At 42.5% G+C, this 20,861-nt stretch overlaps 1 protein-coding gene across 5 annotated transcripts in view; it reads left to right on the top strand.

Moving 5' to 3' along the window:
* Positions 1 to 20,861, top strand: part of ALG9 (ALG9 alpha-1,2-mannosyltransferase) — a 361,563-nt gene that overhangs the window by 13,687 nt on the left and 327,015 nt on the right. For all 5 annotated transcript variants that reach the window (XM_073602427.1, XM_073602429.1, XM_073602426.1 and 2 more), the window contains exons 4-7: positions 5,631 to 5,701; positions 9,655 to 9,743; positions 10,518 to 10,653; positions 14,447 to 14,534. In XM_073602427.1, coding sequence (XP_073458528.1) covers positions 5,631 to 5,701; positions 9,655 to 9,743; positions 10,518 to 10,653; positions 14,447 to 14,534 — 384 coding nt within the window. The remainder of the gene's footprint in view (positions 1 to 5,630; positions 5,702 to 9,654; positions 9,744 to 10,517; positions 10,654 to 14,446; positions 14,535 to 20,861) is intronic.

Genomic DNA, 20,861 nt, shown 5'->3' with positions numbered 1-20,861 from the left:
GGTTCTGCAGGCTGTGGTCCCTCCCTAGGGGGGTAAGTCTCTATTATCCTCTCAAGTGCTGTCCTGAAAGACGTTTAGGGAAAATTCAAGTTAGACTTACCGGTAACTTGTTTTCCAAGAGTCTTTCAGGACTATTATATATACTGTGACTAATCATATCTCGATTATGTGTTCCAGTTTGGGGCCGGAGGTTCCCTACTACTACTGACAATGTGTGGAAAGGAGCCTCCTTTTAAAGTTTTGTGAAAGAGGTGTTTCCTGTTTGCAAGGGGAGGAGTCACTCTCTCAAGTGCTATCCTGAAAGACTCTTGGAAAACAAGTTACCGGTAAGTCTATCTTGAATTTTTTTTAGCAGAGACCCTAGGGAATAAAATGGCGATTGTTGCAATATTTTATGTCACACTGTATTTGCACAGTGGTCTTTCAAACGCAATTTTTTGTGAAAAATACACTTCAATGAACAATAAATAAAAGAAACAGCAAAGTTAGCCCAATTTTTTTGTTTAATGTGAAAGATGATGTTAACGACGTGAGAATTGTGATCTATCTTCTAATCAAAAAATTTGCGATTCTCATTTTAGCCAGAATCATGCAGCTCTATTGCTGTGTACTGTTTAGTCATGTGGGCTGCCACTAGAGGGTGCAGGCTTGCTCAGTATGGTCTATTTTCATATAGGTAGGACGTGGAAGGGGCGGCCATGTGGTTAGCAGGGACTCTGGAGACATAACAGCAACCCATGGATACTAACAAAGTGTGAGTACTTACTATGGGAGAACTGTGTGGCATACAAGTCATGATTATATGCTGCATATTTACAACTTATCTGGGGGAACTGTACAACTGTAAGTCTATACAACCCTGAATGGATTGCAGTTCACTTTAAAGTGCTGTTGACTGCTCGGAAGGCAGGTGCAGCGTAGTATACATGCTTGCAAACTTGTTACTTAAATGCATGTTTAAAGATACACCTTTGGAAAAACATGAGCATGGGTGGCCCCAGGCCCGCCCTCCACTCGATGCCCCGACGAGGCGGGCGGTGCCCCCCAGAACGCAGCCCTCTCCCCCCTGCAGAGGCTGGACCGAAGACGGGCATGGGGCCAACTGCAGTTAAGCAGGTGCATGGTTGCTGAAACGCACGGTGGCTGAAACACACAGTTGCTAAAGATACATGTTTTTACATATTCGCATAAATATACATGGTTATACGTGTTGGCATAAAGATACACGGTTGCACAAAGATGCATATTTTATTAATGTTTGCATAAATATACATGATTGCATGAAGATGCATGATTCCATAAAGATGCATGTTTATACATGTTTGCATAGATACGTGTTGTATAATATAAGTTGCATAAACGCATGCTTGCTTATTGCGTAAATGCATGTTTCCAGGGGCATGTATTGCATAAGTGCGTGTTTTGCCTAATCACATAGTTGCATAAGCACATGCTTACATGCTTCCATAAATGCATATTGCTTGAACGCATAACTGTCGTGTCTTCATTGTACTACATACGTATATGCTTATTTACATGAAACTACATACATGTGTGCTCATTTTCTTGGGACTACGTGCATATGTGCTTGTTTGCCTGGGATTACATGCATATGTGCTTGTTTGCATGGCAAGAATACTTGTATACCTGCATGTTTGCATACTTGGGTACCTACATAACGGCATGCCTGGGTACCTGCATACTTGCATGCATAAGGGGTTGTATAGCAGTAAACCAACATTGTTTTAAGCGTGCATCCTTGGAGGACTGTGTATTAGGTTGGCTAATATAGTTGCTACGTTATTTACCGGTTATACCAGTTAAATGGTTCCAGAAAGGAGAGGCAGCTGGGGGAGGCAGGTGCACCGCTCTCAGGTTCAATGATCTGGCAGTGTCCACATCCCCCGATGGACAGTGGTGTCAGATGCATCTGAGCCACTGTGGGGTTTGGCATTGCAGTATTTTCCTGATGCATTCATTTTTTATCAGATGGACTGCAGCCACATCACCTTGATCATGCCTGATCTCTGTTGATCGAAGACTAAGCAGGATCAAGCCTGATTAGTATATGGAGGTGAGACTGCCCGGGAACACCAGATGCTGTAAGCTTTTCCCCACCTGTGTGAGGGAGGCATCTGAGGTTGCTGTGTTTTTTTGAGAGTATCTCAGGCCAGAAGATCTTAGGGCAGTCTCTGAGGTGGTTTTTTGCTTCATCTTTAGCCAGTCAAAGCTTGGTAGGTAGGTACGCCTCTTTTTGGGCTTCGGGGTCTGCCACAGTGTCAACAGTCTTTTGCCTTGCATTTGACTTTTGGAGTAGAAGGTATGAGCTCATTATATAAAAAAACAAACAAAAAAAAAAAACCCTCAACCGGTAGCGGTCCCAAAACCAAATGGGGACATAAGGTCTAGCTTAGAGCTTAAGCCGCTGGACATCCTTCTGTTTCAGATAGGCTCTGTCCATTTAGATTTGACCTCTGCGAGAGGTAGATTTGGCGGTCCATAGTCATCAATGACGCATATCATGTGCGTTTTTTCCAGGCTCATCAAGAGTCTTTATGCAAATTGCAGTGCCAAGTTGTCTTTTTTTATTCCTGTGACTCTGCTCTTCGGGCTAGCCACAGCCCTGAGGGTTCACAAAGCCCCCAGTATTGGACTTGCTGAAAACGCAGATTTGCCAATCTCAGTTTACCTCAAAAATCTTGGTTTAGGAAGCAGTCTGTTCCAGATTTTCCTTTGATACATTTCTGCAGGAGGAAGTTGTATCTAGGTCAAGGCACATTCCCTATGTACTGTCCCTACTCCAGGTCTTTTGTAGAGGATCATTCTCTCTGGAACATGAAGTTCCAGGCATTGGATTGCCAGAGGGCTCTGTTACATCTTGGTCATGCTATTTCCGGTTCCCTTGGTTGATCGTGCTGGCCAGTGGAACGCACGCCAGTAAAGAGTGCAAGCCGGAAGACACCATTAGATCCAGATACACGCGATCAGCCTCAGTGCTGGGCTAAGGCACGATATATATGTATGCAGCCACTTGGCCTTGTCTTTTATTTGATGTTTTAATAAACAGGATTACACTATTGGTTTCCCTTTTATATCTTTTCTCACATACCCCATCCATGGTTTTGGTGAGGAGGGATATTTGCCTCAACAGTCTCCTTCATTGAAGCAAGTCTATCTTGCTAAAAGCTTGATTTAGCCTGCTTTTTAATTAGCCTCCCTGGCGGTTTTCCCGAGTGTGGCTCGGGGTTAAAATTCAGGACCATTAGCGGTAATCCCGAGCCACACTCGGGATTACATTGCAGGATCCTGGTGCGGCTTTACTTACCTTGTCCCTGGGATCCTGCGATGTCCCCCGCTGTGTCTGCGGGCTCTGTCCTCCTCCGAAGCCTCTCCGTTCCCTGCGAGCGGCGTGACGCACGGGGGCGGAGCCTGGCGGCAAATTCAAAAAATTGTAAAAACATAACACATACAGTACTGTAATCTTACAGATTACAGTACTGTGTGAAATTATTTCACATCCCTTTTGTTCCCAGTGCTTTGTCCTATGTCCTGCATGCAGTTTTATGTTATATATACTGTTCTTTCTGCCTGGAAACTGGAGATTGTCCATAGCAACCAAAAAGTGTCCCTTTACATCAAAAGTGGCTTTAGACCAGCTAGAAAACAGCGATAGTAAATTAGAACACTTGCAGAATTGAGCGATAGTGAATCGTGGGGAAATTTATTTTATTATTATTTATTATTATTTTTTTTAATTATTTATTTTTATTTATTATATTATAATTTATGTTTTTGTGTTTCAAACTTTATCATACCCGGGATATCTACTAGACTCTTGTTTGTACAGATTTAAGTGTGTTATTGTTAAGAATTACAGACCTACAATATAAAATGCCAAATTTCCATGCAAAATAATGGTACCGCTTTCAGCACCTAAAATCTGAAATAATCATACCGCCAGGGAGGTTAAAGAGGTCACTTCTATCTGGTAAGCTGAACCCACATATGGAGCACATTGGGTGTATTTATTCCAGTTGGTGATGGACTGTTTACTAATGATGCCACTTAGAAGATAACCAGCACAGAAGAGTCCTATGCAATAGGACTTTTTGTTATTAATTCTTTATCAATTTTTCACTATTTTGTTCACAATTATTATGTATATGGATTGTATTATTTTATTATATGGCACATTGCACTTTAATATGAATATAGAGGTATTGCTTTATAGGAATACATAAATACTATTGCACATTATATTGGACCTTATGAGCGCCCCCTCACATCCCACCAACTATAGCTGAGGATGTCCTAGTGAGGTCTCGCTTCCCCCATGTTATTTTTCAGACCTTGATATATCCACCCTGACTGTGCCCTGGGCACACCCCACCGCATGAGTACAACCCTTAGAAGATTACTAACCTTCTATGTTTACCTATAACCTATACACTTTACAAACCCTAGATTGCTGATTTTTACCTTAAGAGGAGTTCCAGTCAAAAAAAAAAAAAAAAATTAAAAGTCAGCAGCTACAAATACTGCAGCTGCTGACTTTTAATTGGACACTTACCTGTCCCTGGGTCCAGCGATGTGGGGGATCAAAGCCCCGCTCGTCTCCCCCTCCGTTCACCGGCATTGCAACTGTGGGCGCCGGGCTGTGGCTTCACAGCCTGGCACCCACTGCGCATGCGCGAGCGGCACCGCGCGCCGTGATTGGCCGCTCAGTCACCTGGGACCTTTAATGGGTCCCAGATGATTGACAGGAGAGAGGGAGCAGAGCCGAGCCCTTCCTGTGCCGAGGGGGAAGTGATGTCACCAGCCCAGGCACTGGAAGAGGCAGACTATGAGGGACCCCTAGCAACAGGCATTTAGAGGTAAGTAAAAAAAATATCCAAATGTTTTTTTGTATTTTTTTTTTTTTTTTTTTTTTTAGGATTTTTCATGTAGTTTTTTTTTTTTTTGGGTGGAACCCCACGTTAGTGCTGGGAATTCTACTGTAAATCCTACTCACTGATTGGCTTATGCAGCTGTAAAACTGATAACAGGAAGGTTGCCCTAAACTTGCTAAATGTTTTGTAAATGCTCAGTAAATCTAATTCTCCTCAGAATTGTCTTTAAAGGCGAAAATTAAAACTCTGTCGCTTCATCCCAAAAATCTACAAAATGGACTCTGCAATAGAAGACTGAATACCTTTCTCTCAGGCACATGGCAATTTCTTTACGTTTGTCACACTTCTGGGTGTGTTAAAGTTTAGTCCCTGCTGCGCTCTGTGGTTCCTCCTCTGACATCACTACTCTGTCCTGTAGAAACATTGTAACTCATGGGAGAAACCATGGCATGTAGTCGGGCCTCCCAGAGGAGAGGTAAGCAGCCACAGTCTTGAGACCGATAATGACGCATAATATTCCATTATTTTAGTAATGCTGGTGGATTGAAATTTATAACGGCATTACCCATTTAGTTTAATCTGTAATATATTTGTTAATGGCTTTAATTCAGGAAGTATCATTACAATCTAAGATGACTATTTCTGACTGTGACATTTTTTATAACATTGTTTTGAATCTTTATACTTGTGCAGTAGGCTGTATGATACATTTTATTTATTCTCTGTTATTTCTTCCAACAGGTTCTCGTGTTTTACTTCATACGATGTTTCTTAGCTTTCATTAGTTGCGTGTGTGAACTTTATTTCTACAAGTAAGTGTCCCATATTACATTTACTCCAGGTCAAAAAGTTTAACATTTTTGTAATAAAAGAAATGCTGAATGCTTATTTCACGTTCATATATACATACTGTACCTACAGGCCAGGACAAAGCTTCTTTGAAGAAAAATAGGAAGTGGACGTGGGACTTTAGATGAAGCATGTCATTGTGGATAATGGATATGAGTTGATATTAAATTTAAATTGATATTATTAACCCCTAGGGGTGGTCCATGATGTTTGAGAGCATAATGAATAAATAATATATTAAATTAATATATAATACAAATATAATCATAAAAGATTAACATAATTAAAATAATACATTTAATACCGACAATCACAATCAATGGATATGATACAATTGTTAGATAAATGTAAAATTACATATCAAAAATACTTTTCTTGACAATGAAGGGATCACTTTGGGCCATACTCATACTACATAGTTTTTGGTGTTCAGAATGTGCACACACAACACTCATCAGATAGGTGGCGAGAGTATCTGTGTCAGTCCATGGCTGCTGGTTCCCCTGGTCCTTTTTCCGATTGCTCGGGGGGCTGGATGTTACCCTGCCTCAACCCCGGGTGAGACAGTTCATTCCAGACCACCTTGCAATCCTGTTGCTGGAGTTGGGTTTAATTTACGGGCTGTTCTCTTACATATGCATCTTACCCCTGATGATTGGCAGAAGTAATGAAACGCATCGGGTTGTCAACCAAGGGTGCCCAGCTTAGCTAGTTCCAATCATAAATTTCAACAACATTACCATCCATTGTCTGCTTTGATTATGTGATTTAAGTATTTTTGATATGTGATTTTACATTTATCTGTACCAATTGTATTAATCATGTCCATTGATTGTCGGTATTAAATGTATTATTATAATTAAGTTAATCTTTTATGATTATATTTGTATTATATATTATTATATTCTATTATTCATTCATTATTCTCTCAAACATCATGGACCACCCCCTAGGAGTTAATAATAACAATTTAAATTTAATATCAACTCGTACATCTATTTATATCTATTATCCACAATGACATGCTTCATCTAAAGTCCCATGTCCACTTCCTATTTTTCTACAATGTATTTAGGGATGGAAGCATGCTATTGTCTTTTTAAGGTTGCGATGGGTCACATTTGATCTTCATTTTCTCAAAGCTTCTTTGAAATCTAGAATCCAGCTCTAAAAATAATGGAGCCAGCAATAATTAGCTAGCTTTGATCTATATATACAGTAACCCCTCCCATAGCAGCAATGATATTTTATTTACTACAGGTACTTATATAGCGCCATCAATTTACACAGCACATTACGTATATATTGTACATTCATATCAGTCCCTGCCCTCAAGGAGCTTACAATCTAAGGTCCCTAACTCACATTCATACACTACAATTAATTTATACAGGACCCAATTAACCTACCAGCATGTTTTTGGAGTATGGGAGGAGACTGGAGAGCCCAAAGTAAACCCATGCAGGCACAGGGAAAACGTGCAAATTTCAGGCAGGTGGTGCCATGGTTAGGATTCGAACCAGCGACCCTAGTGCTGCTAGGCAGAATTATAAAGTTCTCTTCCTACCTGCTTCCCAGCAGCTATAACTGGACATTGATGCTACAATATTTAATGATTACCTATATGTCTTACAGCAGCTGGGCATAGTGGTGTTCATTAGTATAATCACCTTGCAGATTTACTAGCCAGATTAATGACTGGTATGCATTGCTATGAAGTGGGTCCCAGCAACCCCTCCGCTCTGTGTCGTTATATGATTTATGTTAACCCTCTTGGTAGACTCCAAAGGACTGAGTGGCACTCAAAATTCCACCACTTTTCCCCTCTGAAGGTAAAACAGGTGCTGGCTTGAAGAGCCCTTCTCCGTTAAGTATGTGTCTATTAGTGTCCCACAGAGGCCGCGCACATGATGACGCCACTCCACATAAAAGTTTTATTCAGCCAGTACTGACATGCTGAAGGTCCCCCCCTAAAGCCATGTCTCTTTGATGCATTTCACCCTGATTGAACTTTTTTGTTTTTATAGAGAACCATGAAGCCCATTTGGGATGAAATACATCAGAATGGTGTGGCTTTAGGCACAAACCTTCAGCATTTACAGAATCGGATTCAAAGATTTCTTTATTTTCTTGAATATGGAATTTTGTGTTCTAACACTGCACACTAAGAGTGGACTGAAGAGTTGGTTGTGCATCTTTGACACTGGCAAATTACAAGAGCAGAATAAGCAAGACAACTGATCTTTTTGCATTTATGTTACTGTAGCCAAGGGTTTGCTACTATGGTTATTATAGTTGAACAGTTTGTTGTTTCAAATGAGTTTGGCTCCCTCTAGTGACCGCTGGGCTCTGTTAGGATTTTTCCCTATTCCTTAAGAAGGAATGCAGCAAAGTATTGTGGGAGATTTAGTTTGGAGGAGGAAGTGACTCTGTTAGCTGGATCAGCCCTGAACTACAGGAGAGACAATGCAAAGCACGCAGCACTGCCTGCTCGGAGGAGGGATAAAAGAACCAGCGCCGCCTGCTTTCAGCCTCTCTGGACGCCATTCAACACCTGCCAGAAGGAGGTCTGTGTGTGACCAGGAGTGAGAGACTGAGGCCTATACAGCGCAGAGCCGGATCGCCCGCCTCTGGGGGATCTTGAAGTACAGCCTTGCTGTCCCATCAAACGGACCGGCCTGCGCTTCAGGGCAACTGGAAGCCCCTGCACTTCAGCCCAATCGGCGGCGCCATCTTCACCAGGTGGAGACACCAGGAGGGGATTCCGGATCGAGCCTCACAGCTGTTGGAGTCCATTGTGGTGAGAGGGCACCTGCCCGTTCCAGTAGAGAGTACAGTACTGCTGAGTGAGTTCTTTCTACAGACTGATGGTGAGACTTGTAGTTCCACGGAGGTGAATCTACTTCTTCACAGTCATCATACAGCTGGACTTTGGGGCCTTGTCTTTCTCCCCTGCGCTGTAAGGTCAGTACTGTATTGCACTCACATGTAAGAAGGAATCTACAAGTGGTGATATTTCTTCAAGTAATCAGTCATCAGCATATTTTTTGTTCTACAGTCATTTCTTTTCCCTTTGTCTTTGTGGATTACAAATACTGCAGTTTAAACATCAGGCTAGCTGAAGATATCTGGAGTTGAAAGAACTTTATTCGTTTTCCTCTTTTACCAAGCACTGCTGCTCTACTTAAAAGTTGAACTCTGGCATATAGCCTAGGGGGAGCCTTTGAGTATATGCTAGACTTTACAGAGAACTCAAGAACTGTGTTCTTGAATTCAAAGAATATATACGGCATTTTGGTCTGTGAGTTGAGGCCTCAGCGGGAAGGTATTTAATATATGTTTTGAAGATATTGAGTACTTATCCCTCTGCCCACCTCTTCACATGTACTCCTTAAAGCAATTATAAGGTTATAAGTTCTGTATATTTGTATTAAGTGATAACAACTGTCAATTAAAATTTGTGTTTATTCATGCTCTTTATTGAGCTCCATTACTTATTTTAGTAAACTTTTCTGAGTGGTTCAGTGATATTGTGTGAGTTTCTCATTGCTAAGGTCACATTGTAGAATGGAACCCAAGGTGTCAGAGGTAAGAGAGGATCTGCAGAGTCGGTGTAGCCAATGGGGTATAGAGTCAATCAGCATCCCTCACGGGGGTACCGCTACATTACTTTAATTCTGTTGTATATAATTACATGAGTGAAGTTTTTGTAAACGTTACCTTTCCAGGCGGTTTTATAAAACTTCGTGTGATTGCTCACTACTGCTGAAGTTGTGTAGACATATCAAGTTTTAGTATATGCCCATACATATAAAGCATTCTCAGGAAGTGTATGAAAACCTTGATTGTGTTACATTTTCTATCCCATCTATTTTGAAATATGCAATAAGAGCTAATGTATTTTTTTTTTTTCTAGAGCTGTATGTAAAAAGTTTGGGCTCCATGTTGGGCGAATCATGTTGGCTTTCCTAGTCCTCAGCACAGGAATGTTTTCTGCAGCTGCTGGTAAGTGTGGTGTAATTAGAGGACTGCATATTTTCATTGTGGGGCAGTGAGCAGATTAAGGGTGCTCAATTCTGTTATAACCAGAAAAAAAGGAATTCGGTTCCACTTTTTTCCCTAGAACACAATCCTACTTTGGGATTGCTGTAACCAAAAAGTTCTCATTACTGGTTTCAATTAGAGTTAAGATTCTGGTACATAATAAAACAGTCAATGCTTGAAGTAGAAACCATATTTATTGATATACCCCAGTATATATAGATTTTTGTCTACATTTCATAAATACCCTCTGAAATGCATTATGACACACTGCCCTTTAGTCGTACACTCCTTTTTTTTTTTTTTTTTTTTTTTTTTTTTTTTTTAGGTTGGTTTCTTTACATCTGTTGCATTAAACAGGCCCATTAATTTTCCACATATCAAAAATGCACTTGACTGACTTATTCCAGTGCACCAAAAGGCAACACATTTTCAGTGCAATCATTGTGCGCAGTGGGGTACCATTAAAAACAAATGGATACATAGTCCATAGTGTATACATCACATGTTGTGCCAAACATTAAAGCACATGAATGCGTGCATATACGCAAGTGTAAGCATGACCACTTTAGTTAAATGTTACACAGGGACTGGGACTAAATCTCCCATCATTCTTAGTTGCTTATTCATACTTTCAAATACCAATTTCGCAGTAAGCAGAAGAATTTTGCTGTACCATATTTTCTTTGAGGTCAATTATATCTATAAGTGTTAATACAAATGCTTTTTGTTTGGCAGCTTATCTTCCTAGCACATTCTGTATGTATACTACTGTAATAGCCATGACCGGCTGGTATATGGAGAAGATCTCTGTGGCGGTACTCGGTGTGGCTGCTGGAGCTATCTGGGGCTGGCCATTTAGTGCTGTTCTTGGGTAAGAAGCAGTTGAAACAAAAAATGCTTCAAGGAAACTGTTTATAAACAAAAAAAAAATATCTGTCCTCAAAGGGAAACTCCCTATTTTTTATGTGTTGACACATCATCACCAATCTAGACCTCAATGACCTCAAACTACCTAACAATCCTGGTATATTGCAATTGTATGTTTCCAGAAGTTTCTATATCTCTCCCTTGATTACATGATAATTACACCTGAACTACAGGTACAGTATAAAGGATACAAATTAAAGTGATTCTAAAGGAAGGATTTTTTTTAAAATAACAAACATGTTATACTAACCTGCTCTGTGCAATGGTTTTGCACAGAGCAGCCCCAATCCTCTTTTGGGTCCCCCGCTGGTGGTCCTTGCTCCTCCCGCCCCTGCCTAGTGCCCCCAATAGCAAGCCTCTCGCCATGGTGGCACTCGAGCAGGATCAAACTCAAAACAGCGCTCTTTGTGTATAATTACACACACAGCGAGGCTCAGCCCTTTCCCCTGCTCTCTCGTCATTGGCTCACTGGGTGTGATTGACAGCAGCAGGGGCCAATGCCTCCCACTGCTGTGTGAGCCAGTGAGGGGAGAGAGACCCGGGAGAGCTGCTGCTCTAGTGCACATTGCTAGATGGAGATGGGGCTCAAGTAAGGGAGGGGAGCTGCACGCAGAAGGTTTTTTACCTTCATGCATAGAATTAATCACTTCAGCCCCGGAAGATTTGGCTGCTCAATGACCAGGCCATTTTTTGTGATACGGCACTGCGTTGCTTTAACTGACAATTGCGCAGTTGAAGCGATGTTGTACCCAAACAAAATTGACCTACTTTTTTTCCCCACAAATAGAGCTTTCTTTTGGTGGTATTTGATCACCTCTGCGGTTTTTATTTTTTGCGCTATAAACAAATGAAGAGCGACAATTTTGAAAAAAAAAAACACTATCTTTTACTTTTTGCTATAGTAAATATCCCAATTTTGTAAAAACAAAAACTTTTTTTTCCCTCAATTTAGGCCGATATGTATTCTGCTACATATTTTTGGTTAAAAAAAAAATCGCAATAAGTGTATATTGATTGGTTTGCGCAAAAGTTATAGCGTCTACAAACTATGGGAAAAATTTATGGCATTTATATGGCGTTTTAATTTTAAAATTTTTTTTCCTAGTAATGGCGGGGATCTGTGATTTTTAGCGGTATTGTGGCGGACAGGTCGGACACTTTTGACACATTTTTGGGACCATTGACATTTACAAAGCGATCAGTGATATAAATATGCACTGATTACTATGTAAATGTCACTGGCAGGAAAGGGGTTAACACTAGGGGGCGATCAAGGGGATAACTGTGTTCCCTTTGTGTGTGTTCTAACTCGGGGGGGGGGGTGTGGGACTAACTAACACACACAAACCCCCATGCTGCCGCTCGTGCACATGATCGCGCTCGCCGGCCACACGAATTGGGTCTTGTGCTGTGTAGCGCTCGCGCGCCCTCTGGTGGCTTTCCTGGGCAAAGCCGTATATGTACGGGATTTCGCCCAGGAGAGACATTCTGCTGCAGTATATCTACATGAGCCGGTCGGGAACCGGTTAAGGTAAAGACGTTGAGCCTTTGGAACCACTTTAAGCTGCATTCACACCTGGGCCTTTTGAATCGCTGGCAGAATCGCCACGATTCTGTCAGTGATTTCAAAACGCTCTGGTAAAATGAAAAATCACACAATGTGCATTTCAGATGCCATTTATTTAAATGGCCCTTATAAACGTGGTGCGGTTGGGCCACGACTGTGACTGCAATCACAGCAAACTGCGCCACGTGAAGCTTGTCACCCAAAAGTAGCTCCTGAACTCGGCGATAAACTATTCTAAATACATGACCTCATCAGTCTACTGCTTCTATTTCAAGTCAGTAGGATGGGGTGTGGAGTAGACACCTTCTTTTTATTCCTTCTAAAAAGCGTCATCCACCTGCTTGTGCTCTCTAGCAAGGCTGTGTAAGTCTCAGAACTAAGTGTAAGGAAATACAAATCCTTTGGCAGATAACACAGCTCCTATATATGTATGCGTTTAAAGCCTAAGTTTAGCTTAAAACAGAGAAATTGGCACAAGGGACATAACTTACTTTTAATTTGATGTGTCCATTCTGCTGATTCTTCGTGCTTTTAGGAGAAATCCCAGTCCCACTGCCAGTGTAGCGGGGGGGTTATACTACACTAAGGGGCTGTCAGAAGCTCATCACAAGAGCTTGACTATGTCCGCCCTTTGCTGGCAGGTCTGCCATTTCATAGAAGCTGTGCTACAACTTCAATGAATGACCCAGGATATCTAAATGGTGGGGGGATAGCTATCAATCATCCACCCATCCCCCCCATTTAGAGATCCAGTGTCATTTGTTGAAGCTGTAGTGCAGTTTCTATAAATGTGGGATCTGCCAGGAAAAGGCAGATCACATACTCAATGTAAGTTATATTAGGGACCTTAGATTGTAAGCTCCTTGAGGGTAGGGACTGATGTGAATGTACAATGTATATGTAAAGCGCTGTGTAAATTGACGGCGCTATATAAGTACTTGAAATAAATAAATATCCCTTCTTCTGTTTTTAATTTAGCCTAACTTAGTCTTTAATCTGTGTATTTAGCTTGTTCACCTGGAGTTCAGCATTGATGCCCATGCTGCTCCAGTGAGCGCTAGGGGAGCAGAGCAGAAAGCAGGTGACTGATAGTCACTGTCCTCTGCTCAGTGAAGGCTGAGTGATCAGTGGTCATGTTATCGCTCAGTTCTCGGTCTTAGAGCTGTCGGGAGACAGCTCCAGCATCGGATCGATGATGCAGCCATTTAGGTAAGTATGAATGTTTGTTTATTTTTTTTTGCAATCCCGCAGTTGTCCTTTTAATTGTGCTCATGGTTTGTATTTGTAATCTTTGTCTGTGTTCTATTATTTTTGGAAATGTCACATAAATATAGCGAAAAGAAAAAACAAAGGAATCTAAACAGCACCTTGGTGTCAAATATTGCCAAGTTTAGTAAGACAGTTTTCTGCTCAGAAAATAAATGAGTCTTTCCAGGAGCAACTACTTATAATCCAGGTTTTTGCTGACTCCAGTAGAAATATGTGTACTGTTTATCCACATTCATCATTTTTATGAGCGGAGGCAATTAATAATATTAATATTAATAATTTGTAAATATCTTTTACATGCATGGGAGCTGGTATGATTTGGTCTTTTTTTTGTCTAGATCCAAGTTACCTGTTTTAATAATTGATTAAAGATACAGATAGTATGATAAAGTTTATATTTGATTTCACCAGTTTATGTAAATGTCTGTAATGACAAACTATATCCTGCACATCTCAAATCTACAGGCTTTGTCTTGCCATACATACTTACATTTCTCTGTTCTAGCCCTGTGGGGTGAATGAGAGAAGTTAGTAGATTCCAACAGAACACTAAACAGGGTGGATGGAAGAATCTCCACTGCTAGCTATTGTATTCAAACAGCACCTACGGCTGTCAGAATACCTGAACAATAGATTCAGTCACTGTTCAGCCAACAATTTTCCACCAGCTAATTTCATCAAAGCTTGCCAAGCTGGGTGGTGCGAACAGGGCCACCACCCACAGCTTGGAATTTTAGCTATTTATGACCAACTTTTAGAGCTAAAAATGGAAGCCAAGCTGTTTGCATTTATCGAATATGTCCTTTCTCTTAGAATCAGGAATTATTGGATGTAAGCAATTTAGCAATGTGATAAGACTTAAGGACACAATTATTCAGTAATATTTCATCTTGTTTTTAAGGTTTCCCATTGCCTTTGACTTGCTGTTTATGAAACAAAAGTGGAAGAGTTTTATAAATTGGTGTGTGGTTGCACTGATAATATTTCTGGTAAGTCTGTGAGAACATACCAAAGCATGGTTTTCACTATTAGTATATTTACACTTGGACATAGATGCACAAGGGTGTCATAAACTGTTTTATTAAGTTATGTTTATAGTGTTTTACTGGTTTAAGGATTAGATTATAGTGTGGCTTTTTTTGTCTTTATATGGTGTATCTGTGAAAATATCTTTTCTTTTTCATACATCATGGGACAGAGTTAGGCTAATATTCATTACCTGCTGGGTTATACTTCATCTCCAGGTGAATGGACACTTGTAGACCAAAGGTCTTTAGACAGGAAGTTATCCCATATATAACCACTCCCATGCAGGAAGTACTTCAGTTTTTTACCAATGTGTGCAAGGTGGATGGCACGTTTGTTTGAGCTCTCTGAGCTCCAGGTCTCTAGTCCCACAAACGGTTCTTAAATGAATTAAGGGATTGACCGATTGGATCCATTTGACACAGGCCCTATATGCTTAGATAAATGGTACCCAAGCCTCCCAAAGAAGACTCAAGATCCTGCAAGGTTTTGCCTGTAATGCGACCTCTGGGTGCTGGTCCCTGCGAAGTGGAATCCTGGGCACCACAGCGCTAAGGCATTCCTGCAGGGTGCTGTACAGGTCCAAGGGAGTGGACCCCAAACATAAAAAGGGCACCCAGTCCTTGAGGGGCCTCAAGTGACAAGAACCTGCCGTGAAGGGTGAAGATTGGGCTCTTAGTTTCTTGTTTTGTAAAATTCTTTTTGTTAAAGTATTTTTTGAGACAAACAAGTAAACATTGAAAAAGGGACGGTCCTGACACAACGCCCGTCCCCTCCATGACCAACATGGTCAACTATGACACAACATTCCAATCTAGCTAACATAGGTAACTGACTGTGTGTACTCATTGAAAAACCTTCCCTTACCCCCCTCCCCCCCTCCCCCCAACAGCCCATAACTCAGTTCACCACAGTCCTCGGATGGCAGATTCACCCTAAATCACAAAAGGGACACTCCGGGATACATACCACGGACATACTGATGTGGCCAATGTAATGACAAGGCAATGCACGTCTATCACCATCTGATTATTTCAGTACCCAGAGGACATATCTGCAATTATTTAATCCCCACCTTCAGCATAACCGGGAAATATTAGAGGTCTTTTTAGCCCAGGCTCCTGGGTCCAATTTTACAGCAGATGAAACTGTGGGCAGACCTATTCAACAGTTTCATCTGAGTTAAACCATGCTTGCCAGACTTTGTTAAACTTTTTCCCGCACCCCCTGGAGTGATACGTTGCCTTATAGTGGGGCATCATGGAATTCACAATCCCCTTCCAAAAGGGTACACTGGGGGGTGCGGAGGACCTCAATTTAAGTAATATAGCCTTCCTCCCATAGAAGAATAGGATGTTCAGTAACGTTCTAAGAGCCCTGGAGGGAACCACCTCCTCTACCAGGCCCAATAGACATACCCTAATTGATATCGGGATAGTTACCTTCAGTATGCCTTCTAAGCAGGAGGCCACTCCTTCCCAGAAGGTCTTTGATCTGCGGGGCATTCCCAGAAGATGTGTTTAGCATCAGCCGGAGAAAAACTACATCTCCAGCACTCCGAGGAGACTGACGGGTAGATTAGTGCTAACCTGGCAGGAGTGAAGTAAATTCTGTGTAAAATTTTGAAGTGTATTAGTCTATCCCTTGCAGAAACCAAGTGTTTTTAGGGGTGATCCCACATATCGTCCCATTCCTCCCCCTCTATGTCAGGGACTTCCCCCGTCCCATCTCTCCCTACACTTAGTGCCACCGGATTCCTCTTAAACAGTTCTTTATACGTAACAGACGTAACACACAAAGTTTTAGGAAGGTCTTCCACCATAAGCATATCTTTCAGAGCCGACGGGATGGACTCGCACGCTCCCTGAATTGAGCTTGGAAGGCGTGGCGAAGTTGTATAAACCTGAAAAAAATATGAGTTTGGGAGATCGTGCCTTATCTTAAATTGATCAAAGGACAGGAGTACCCCATCCCTTGTGATGTCCTTTAGGAGCTTTATTCCCTTGACCGCCCACACTATGGGATCCGAGAACGAGTAGAAATGTGGCAATTTAGGGTTCCCCCACAGCGGTGTCTGTGGTGAGAAGCCCAAATAACTCGGGCACGCTAACCCAACCACCTCCTCCCATGCCTTAATAGTAGCCTTCATGGCCAATGTGAGGGGTAGATCCGATTTTGTACCTCTGTGGATGGCCAAACGAAGGGCCTCGTACGACCCTAAGTGAGCTGCTTCCACGACAGTAGCGGAATCCCCATCGTCAGATGTCAACCATTTATGGGCAAACACCATTTGACAGGCAAGATAATATTTCCTCCAGTCCCCTCTTGTCCCCAGGGTTCTTGAAGCACCTTGAGTCCTATGCGTGGCTGTTTGGGGGCCCAGAGGAATGAAGTAGTAATGCCATCCAATTGTTTGAAAAAGGACTTAGGAACCCACATAGGAGCATGTCTTAAGAAGTACAAAATGACTGTGAGAATTTTCATTTTCAGTAAGTTTATCCTCCCTATAAGCGACAGTGGGAGCCTTTGCCAGGCCTAAGCCTTTTGCTTAAAGAGTTTCAATAGGGGCACCAAGTTAAGTGTCATATAATCAGTACTGTCAGCTGTAATCTTAACTCCTAGATATGTGATGGAGGAAACCCACTTTAGCGGCAAACTGTGGTCAGCCTTCTCGCTAGCTTCATCATCCAAAGGCAGAATGGAGGATTTATTTAAATTCACCTTCAGGACCGAAAAGGTGGTAAAGTCATTCAGAATTTTCAGGGCCGCCTGCAGCGAGGACCCAGGGTCCTCTAGAAACAGAAGCATGTCATCCGCATATAATGCCAGACTTTCCTTGTCGGATGGACACAACGATTCTGGTACCAGCATCAGGCCCCGAAAGCTTAAGATGGGTAAATAACCTTCTTAAATTAGTATCAGTAGACTTTCTGGGCATGAAACCCGTTTGGTCAATATTGACCAGGGAGGAGATCACCCCGACTAGCCTATTGGCCAATACCTTTTGTCAAAATTTTCAGATCCGTGTTTAGCAGAGCAATAGGCCTGTAAAAGGAGCAATCTAGAGGATCTTTACCTGGTTTCAGTAGTAAGACCATATACGCATCCAGCATGGAGGCTGGAAGCCTATTTAGTTCCAAACATTGGGCCAGAAGTGTGTTCAGTCTTGGAGCTAACTCATCAGCATAACTTTTGTAGAAGTCTTCAGGAAAGCCATCCGGCCCCGGAGCCTTATAGGGGGTAAAATAAAAAATAGCTGCAACTATCTCCTCATTTCTGATCTTATCATCCAACGCCAACTGTTCCGCTTCAGATAACCTCGGGAGGGCTAGACCCTCCAAGAGGGCATCCAAAGCAACCAGGTAATAGCTCGGAATAAGGGCATAAAGATCGGCCAAGAAATCCCTAAATTCGGCTAATACTTCCACAGGGTCACTGACCAGATCTCCACCCTTACCTCTAATAACCGGGATGTTTGTTATCTTATTATCTACAGCCACCAATCTTGCCAGTAACTTCCCATTTTTGTCTCCCTCCGAGAAAACAGAGTTCGCCCTGTGTTTTGCCTCCTTATGAGCCAAATCCGTGAAATGCAGGGAGTGAAGACGCCTGGCCTCCATCAGAGGCAAATAAGTGGTATCAGAGGGACTGCTGGCGTGTTTCTCCGCACATTCCTTTTCCGTGTCTTGTAACCTGAGGATTTCAGCATTATGGGCCATCCTTTCAGATTTAATAGCAGAGATACACTCCCCCCTTACCACTGCCTTGAATGTGTCCCACACCACAGGAGGGTCTGCTGTATCCTCATTAGTTGACCAGTACGAGGTGATTGACTCCTGTATGCGGGAGGACACCCGCTCATTTTGCAACCATCCTGGAGAAATCCGCCTTCCCCCTCCCAGCAGAAAAGCTAAGATTGAGGGATAAGGGGCATTGATCAGATATACCCCTGGCCATGTAATCAATGTCCTTCACAAATGGCAGCAAGGCCTGGCTACCAAACGCTAAGTCTATCCTGGCCGATGAGCAGTGGGTTAACGAGACGTGAGAGTAGGCCCTGCGAGAAGGGTTTCTAGATCACCACAGCTCAGTTAACCCAGTCACTGAAGCCCAGGAGAGAAGATCAGCAGAACCCATCCTCCCTGGATTGGACGAGTCCAACGCATCTAGAATAGCGTTGAAATCGCCCATCAGTATAAGAGGGAGGTGAGCAAAGGGAGCCAATCTGGTAAATATATCATGTAATACTTGCACATTAACAGGAGGAGGTACGTAAACATTCGCCAGTAACATTTTGTGTTGATAAATGTCCAGCAGAGAACACCTGGTGAACAGTACATGGTAGAGCCTTACTGATAAGAATCGAGTCCCCTCTAGCAAATGTAGAAAAAGTGGCATGAAAGGCTTTTTGAACCCTGGGCCTGCGCATGAGGCTCGTTTGAACTTGTTATTCAGTCCTCTCACATTCCAGGACACAATTTTTGCATATTTAGCCATTAACCTGTTGAAACAGTTTTGAGTACCAGGAACCTGAGTGCAGCACCCTGTATAATCTACAGGTGCTAGCTGAAAGAGAGACCAGTGCCACACACAAACTGTATATTTTCCCCCTTGTGAGTAGTGAACTGAGTTATAACAATCCCCCCCCCCTCCCCGCTATCATACCAGAACTGAACAAAAAAGAAAAAGAAAAACACACAACCACTGGTATGCGGCTTAATCTCAAACTCCTAAAAAAGGGGAGAACAAAAATAGAATAGGAAGTCTTCAACCTTGTGACGAACTGTTTGGCAAATTAAGATGACTGTCTTGCGTGTCCTCATGGAGCCCCGTGGGATAAGGATCAAGGAGCTTTATTCTGCCTATACTTGGCTTTATAGCAGAGCTTTTGACTTGGTCTCATGGAGCCATCTAGTGGCTCCCAACAGGTATAACAATGTAAAAGTATAAACTTGTGGGCAACAGGAGTGCTGCAATGCAGGTAGTCAGATACAGCCCTTTTATTTTCATTGGAAAGGGGATAAAAACCAAAATGATAAATGAAAACAACACAAAAGGAGCACGGCAAGTGTAGCATACCACACTGGTTTAAACCTCCATGGCCCCAGGAAATCTTGGAACAAACATGTAGTACCTTGCAGACTTAGGGATTTCTGTCAAGCCATTCACTGGCCTCCAACGGGTTATCAAAGAATTTAATTGTTCCTTTATATTGCACCCTGCTGGGATACAGCATGCTGTACTGGATCTCCCTTTCTCTCATCCTCTTGCGGACATCATTAAAGGATCTCCTTTTCCGTTGAGTTTCAGCTGAGAAGTCGGGGAACAGCATTACTTTTGTATTCTCAAAGCGCAGTTCCTGATGTTTCCTAGATTACGCCAGGATCATATCCCTGTCGCGATAATTGAGGAATCTAACCAAAAATGGTTGCGGGAAAGCACCAGGGTGGCGAACACCTGTGGGCACCCTGTGTGCACGTTCTACTACATATGTAGGGTGTAGGTCGCCCAATTACAGGATCTGCTTTAAAAATTGCTCAGCAAACATGGCGGTTTTAGCCCCCCCAGCCCCTTCAGATAACCCCACCACCCGGACATTATTCCTCCTTTGTCTGTCCTCGGCGTCATCGGCTCTATGCTGGAGGGATCTTACCAGCTCCTGCAGCTCAGTCAATTGCGTGCCCTGTGAGTGTGATGCATCCTCCACTTCGGAAATCCAGTCTTCTGCTGTAGTGAGCCAGCCTCGGATTTTATCCAGGTCATGCCTGATAAGCGTGCACTCTGTAGCAAGATGGTCGATTCTTACCATTACTACGGCCTTGCTGGCGTCTATGGCCTCCAGAATGGGTCTGGTAATCGCGTATGAATCGCATCCCCCATTAAATCACCTATATTTCCTTGGGACTTGAATTTGGTGCTGTCTGTGTTACAGAAACAACCATTTGAACCTATTAAGTAAAATCCGTTAGACATGCTGTCCCGCAAGCTAGTCTTCCTGATGGCCATCACCTCGGCTAGAAGGGTGTCGGAGTAGGCGGCCCTTTTGTGCAGGGAACCATACTTGATCCTTCTCGACCTATTATGACTTGTACCATCCTTTTTGCCAAAAGTGGTGTCAGCCTTTCATTTAAATCAGGACATTATTTTTGCCTTTTTTTTTCTCTCAGCTTTGTTCGGCGGAAGAGAGACGACTGTAATCTTTGGACGGTGTCCGGGCAGTTAAGGTTTATTTGTCTAGATCTGCGGAGATCCGAAGATCAGACTCCTTTTTTTGTTTTACCAAAGGGACC

This window comes from Aquarana catesbeiana, linkage group LG10 (genome assembly GCF_042186555.1).
Source record: "Aquarana catesbeiana isolate 2022-GZ linkage group LG10, ASM4218655v1, whole genome shotgun sequence".
In the NCBI taxonomy this organism is placed as follows: domain Eukaryota; kingdom Metazoa; phylum Chordata; class Amphibia; order Anura; family Ranidae; genus Aquarana; species Aquarana catesbeiana.
This window is presented reverse-complemented; position numbering and strand designations above follow the sequence as displayed.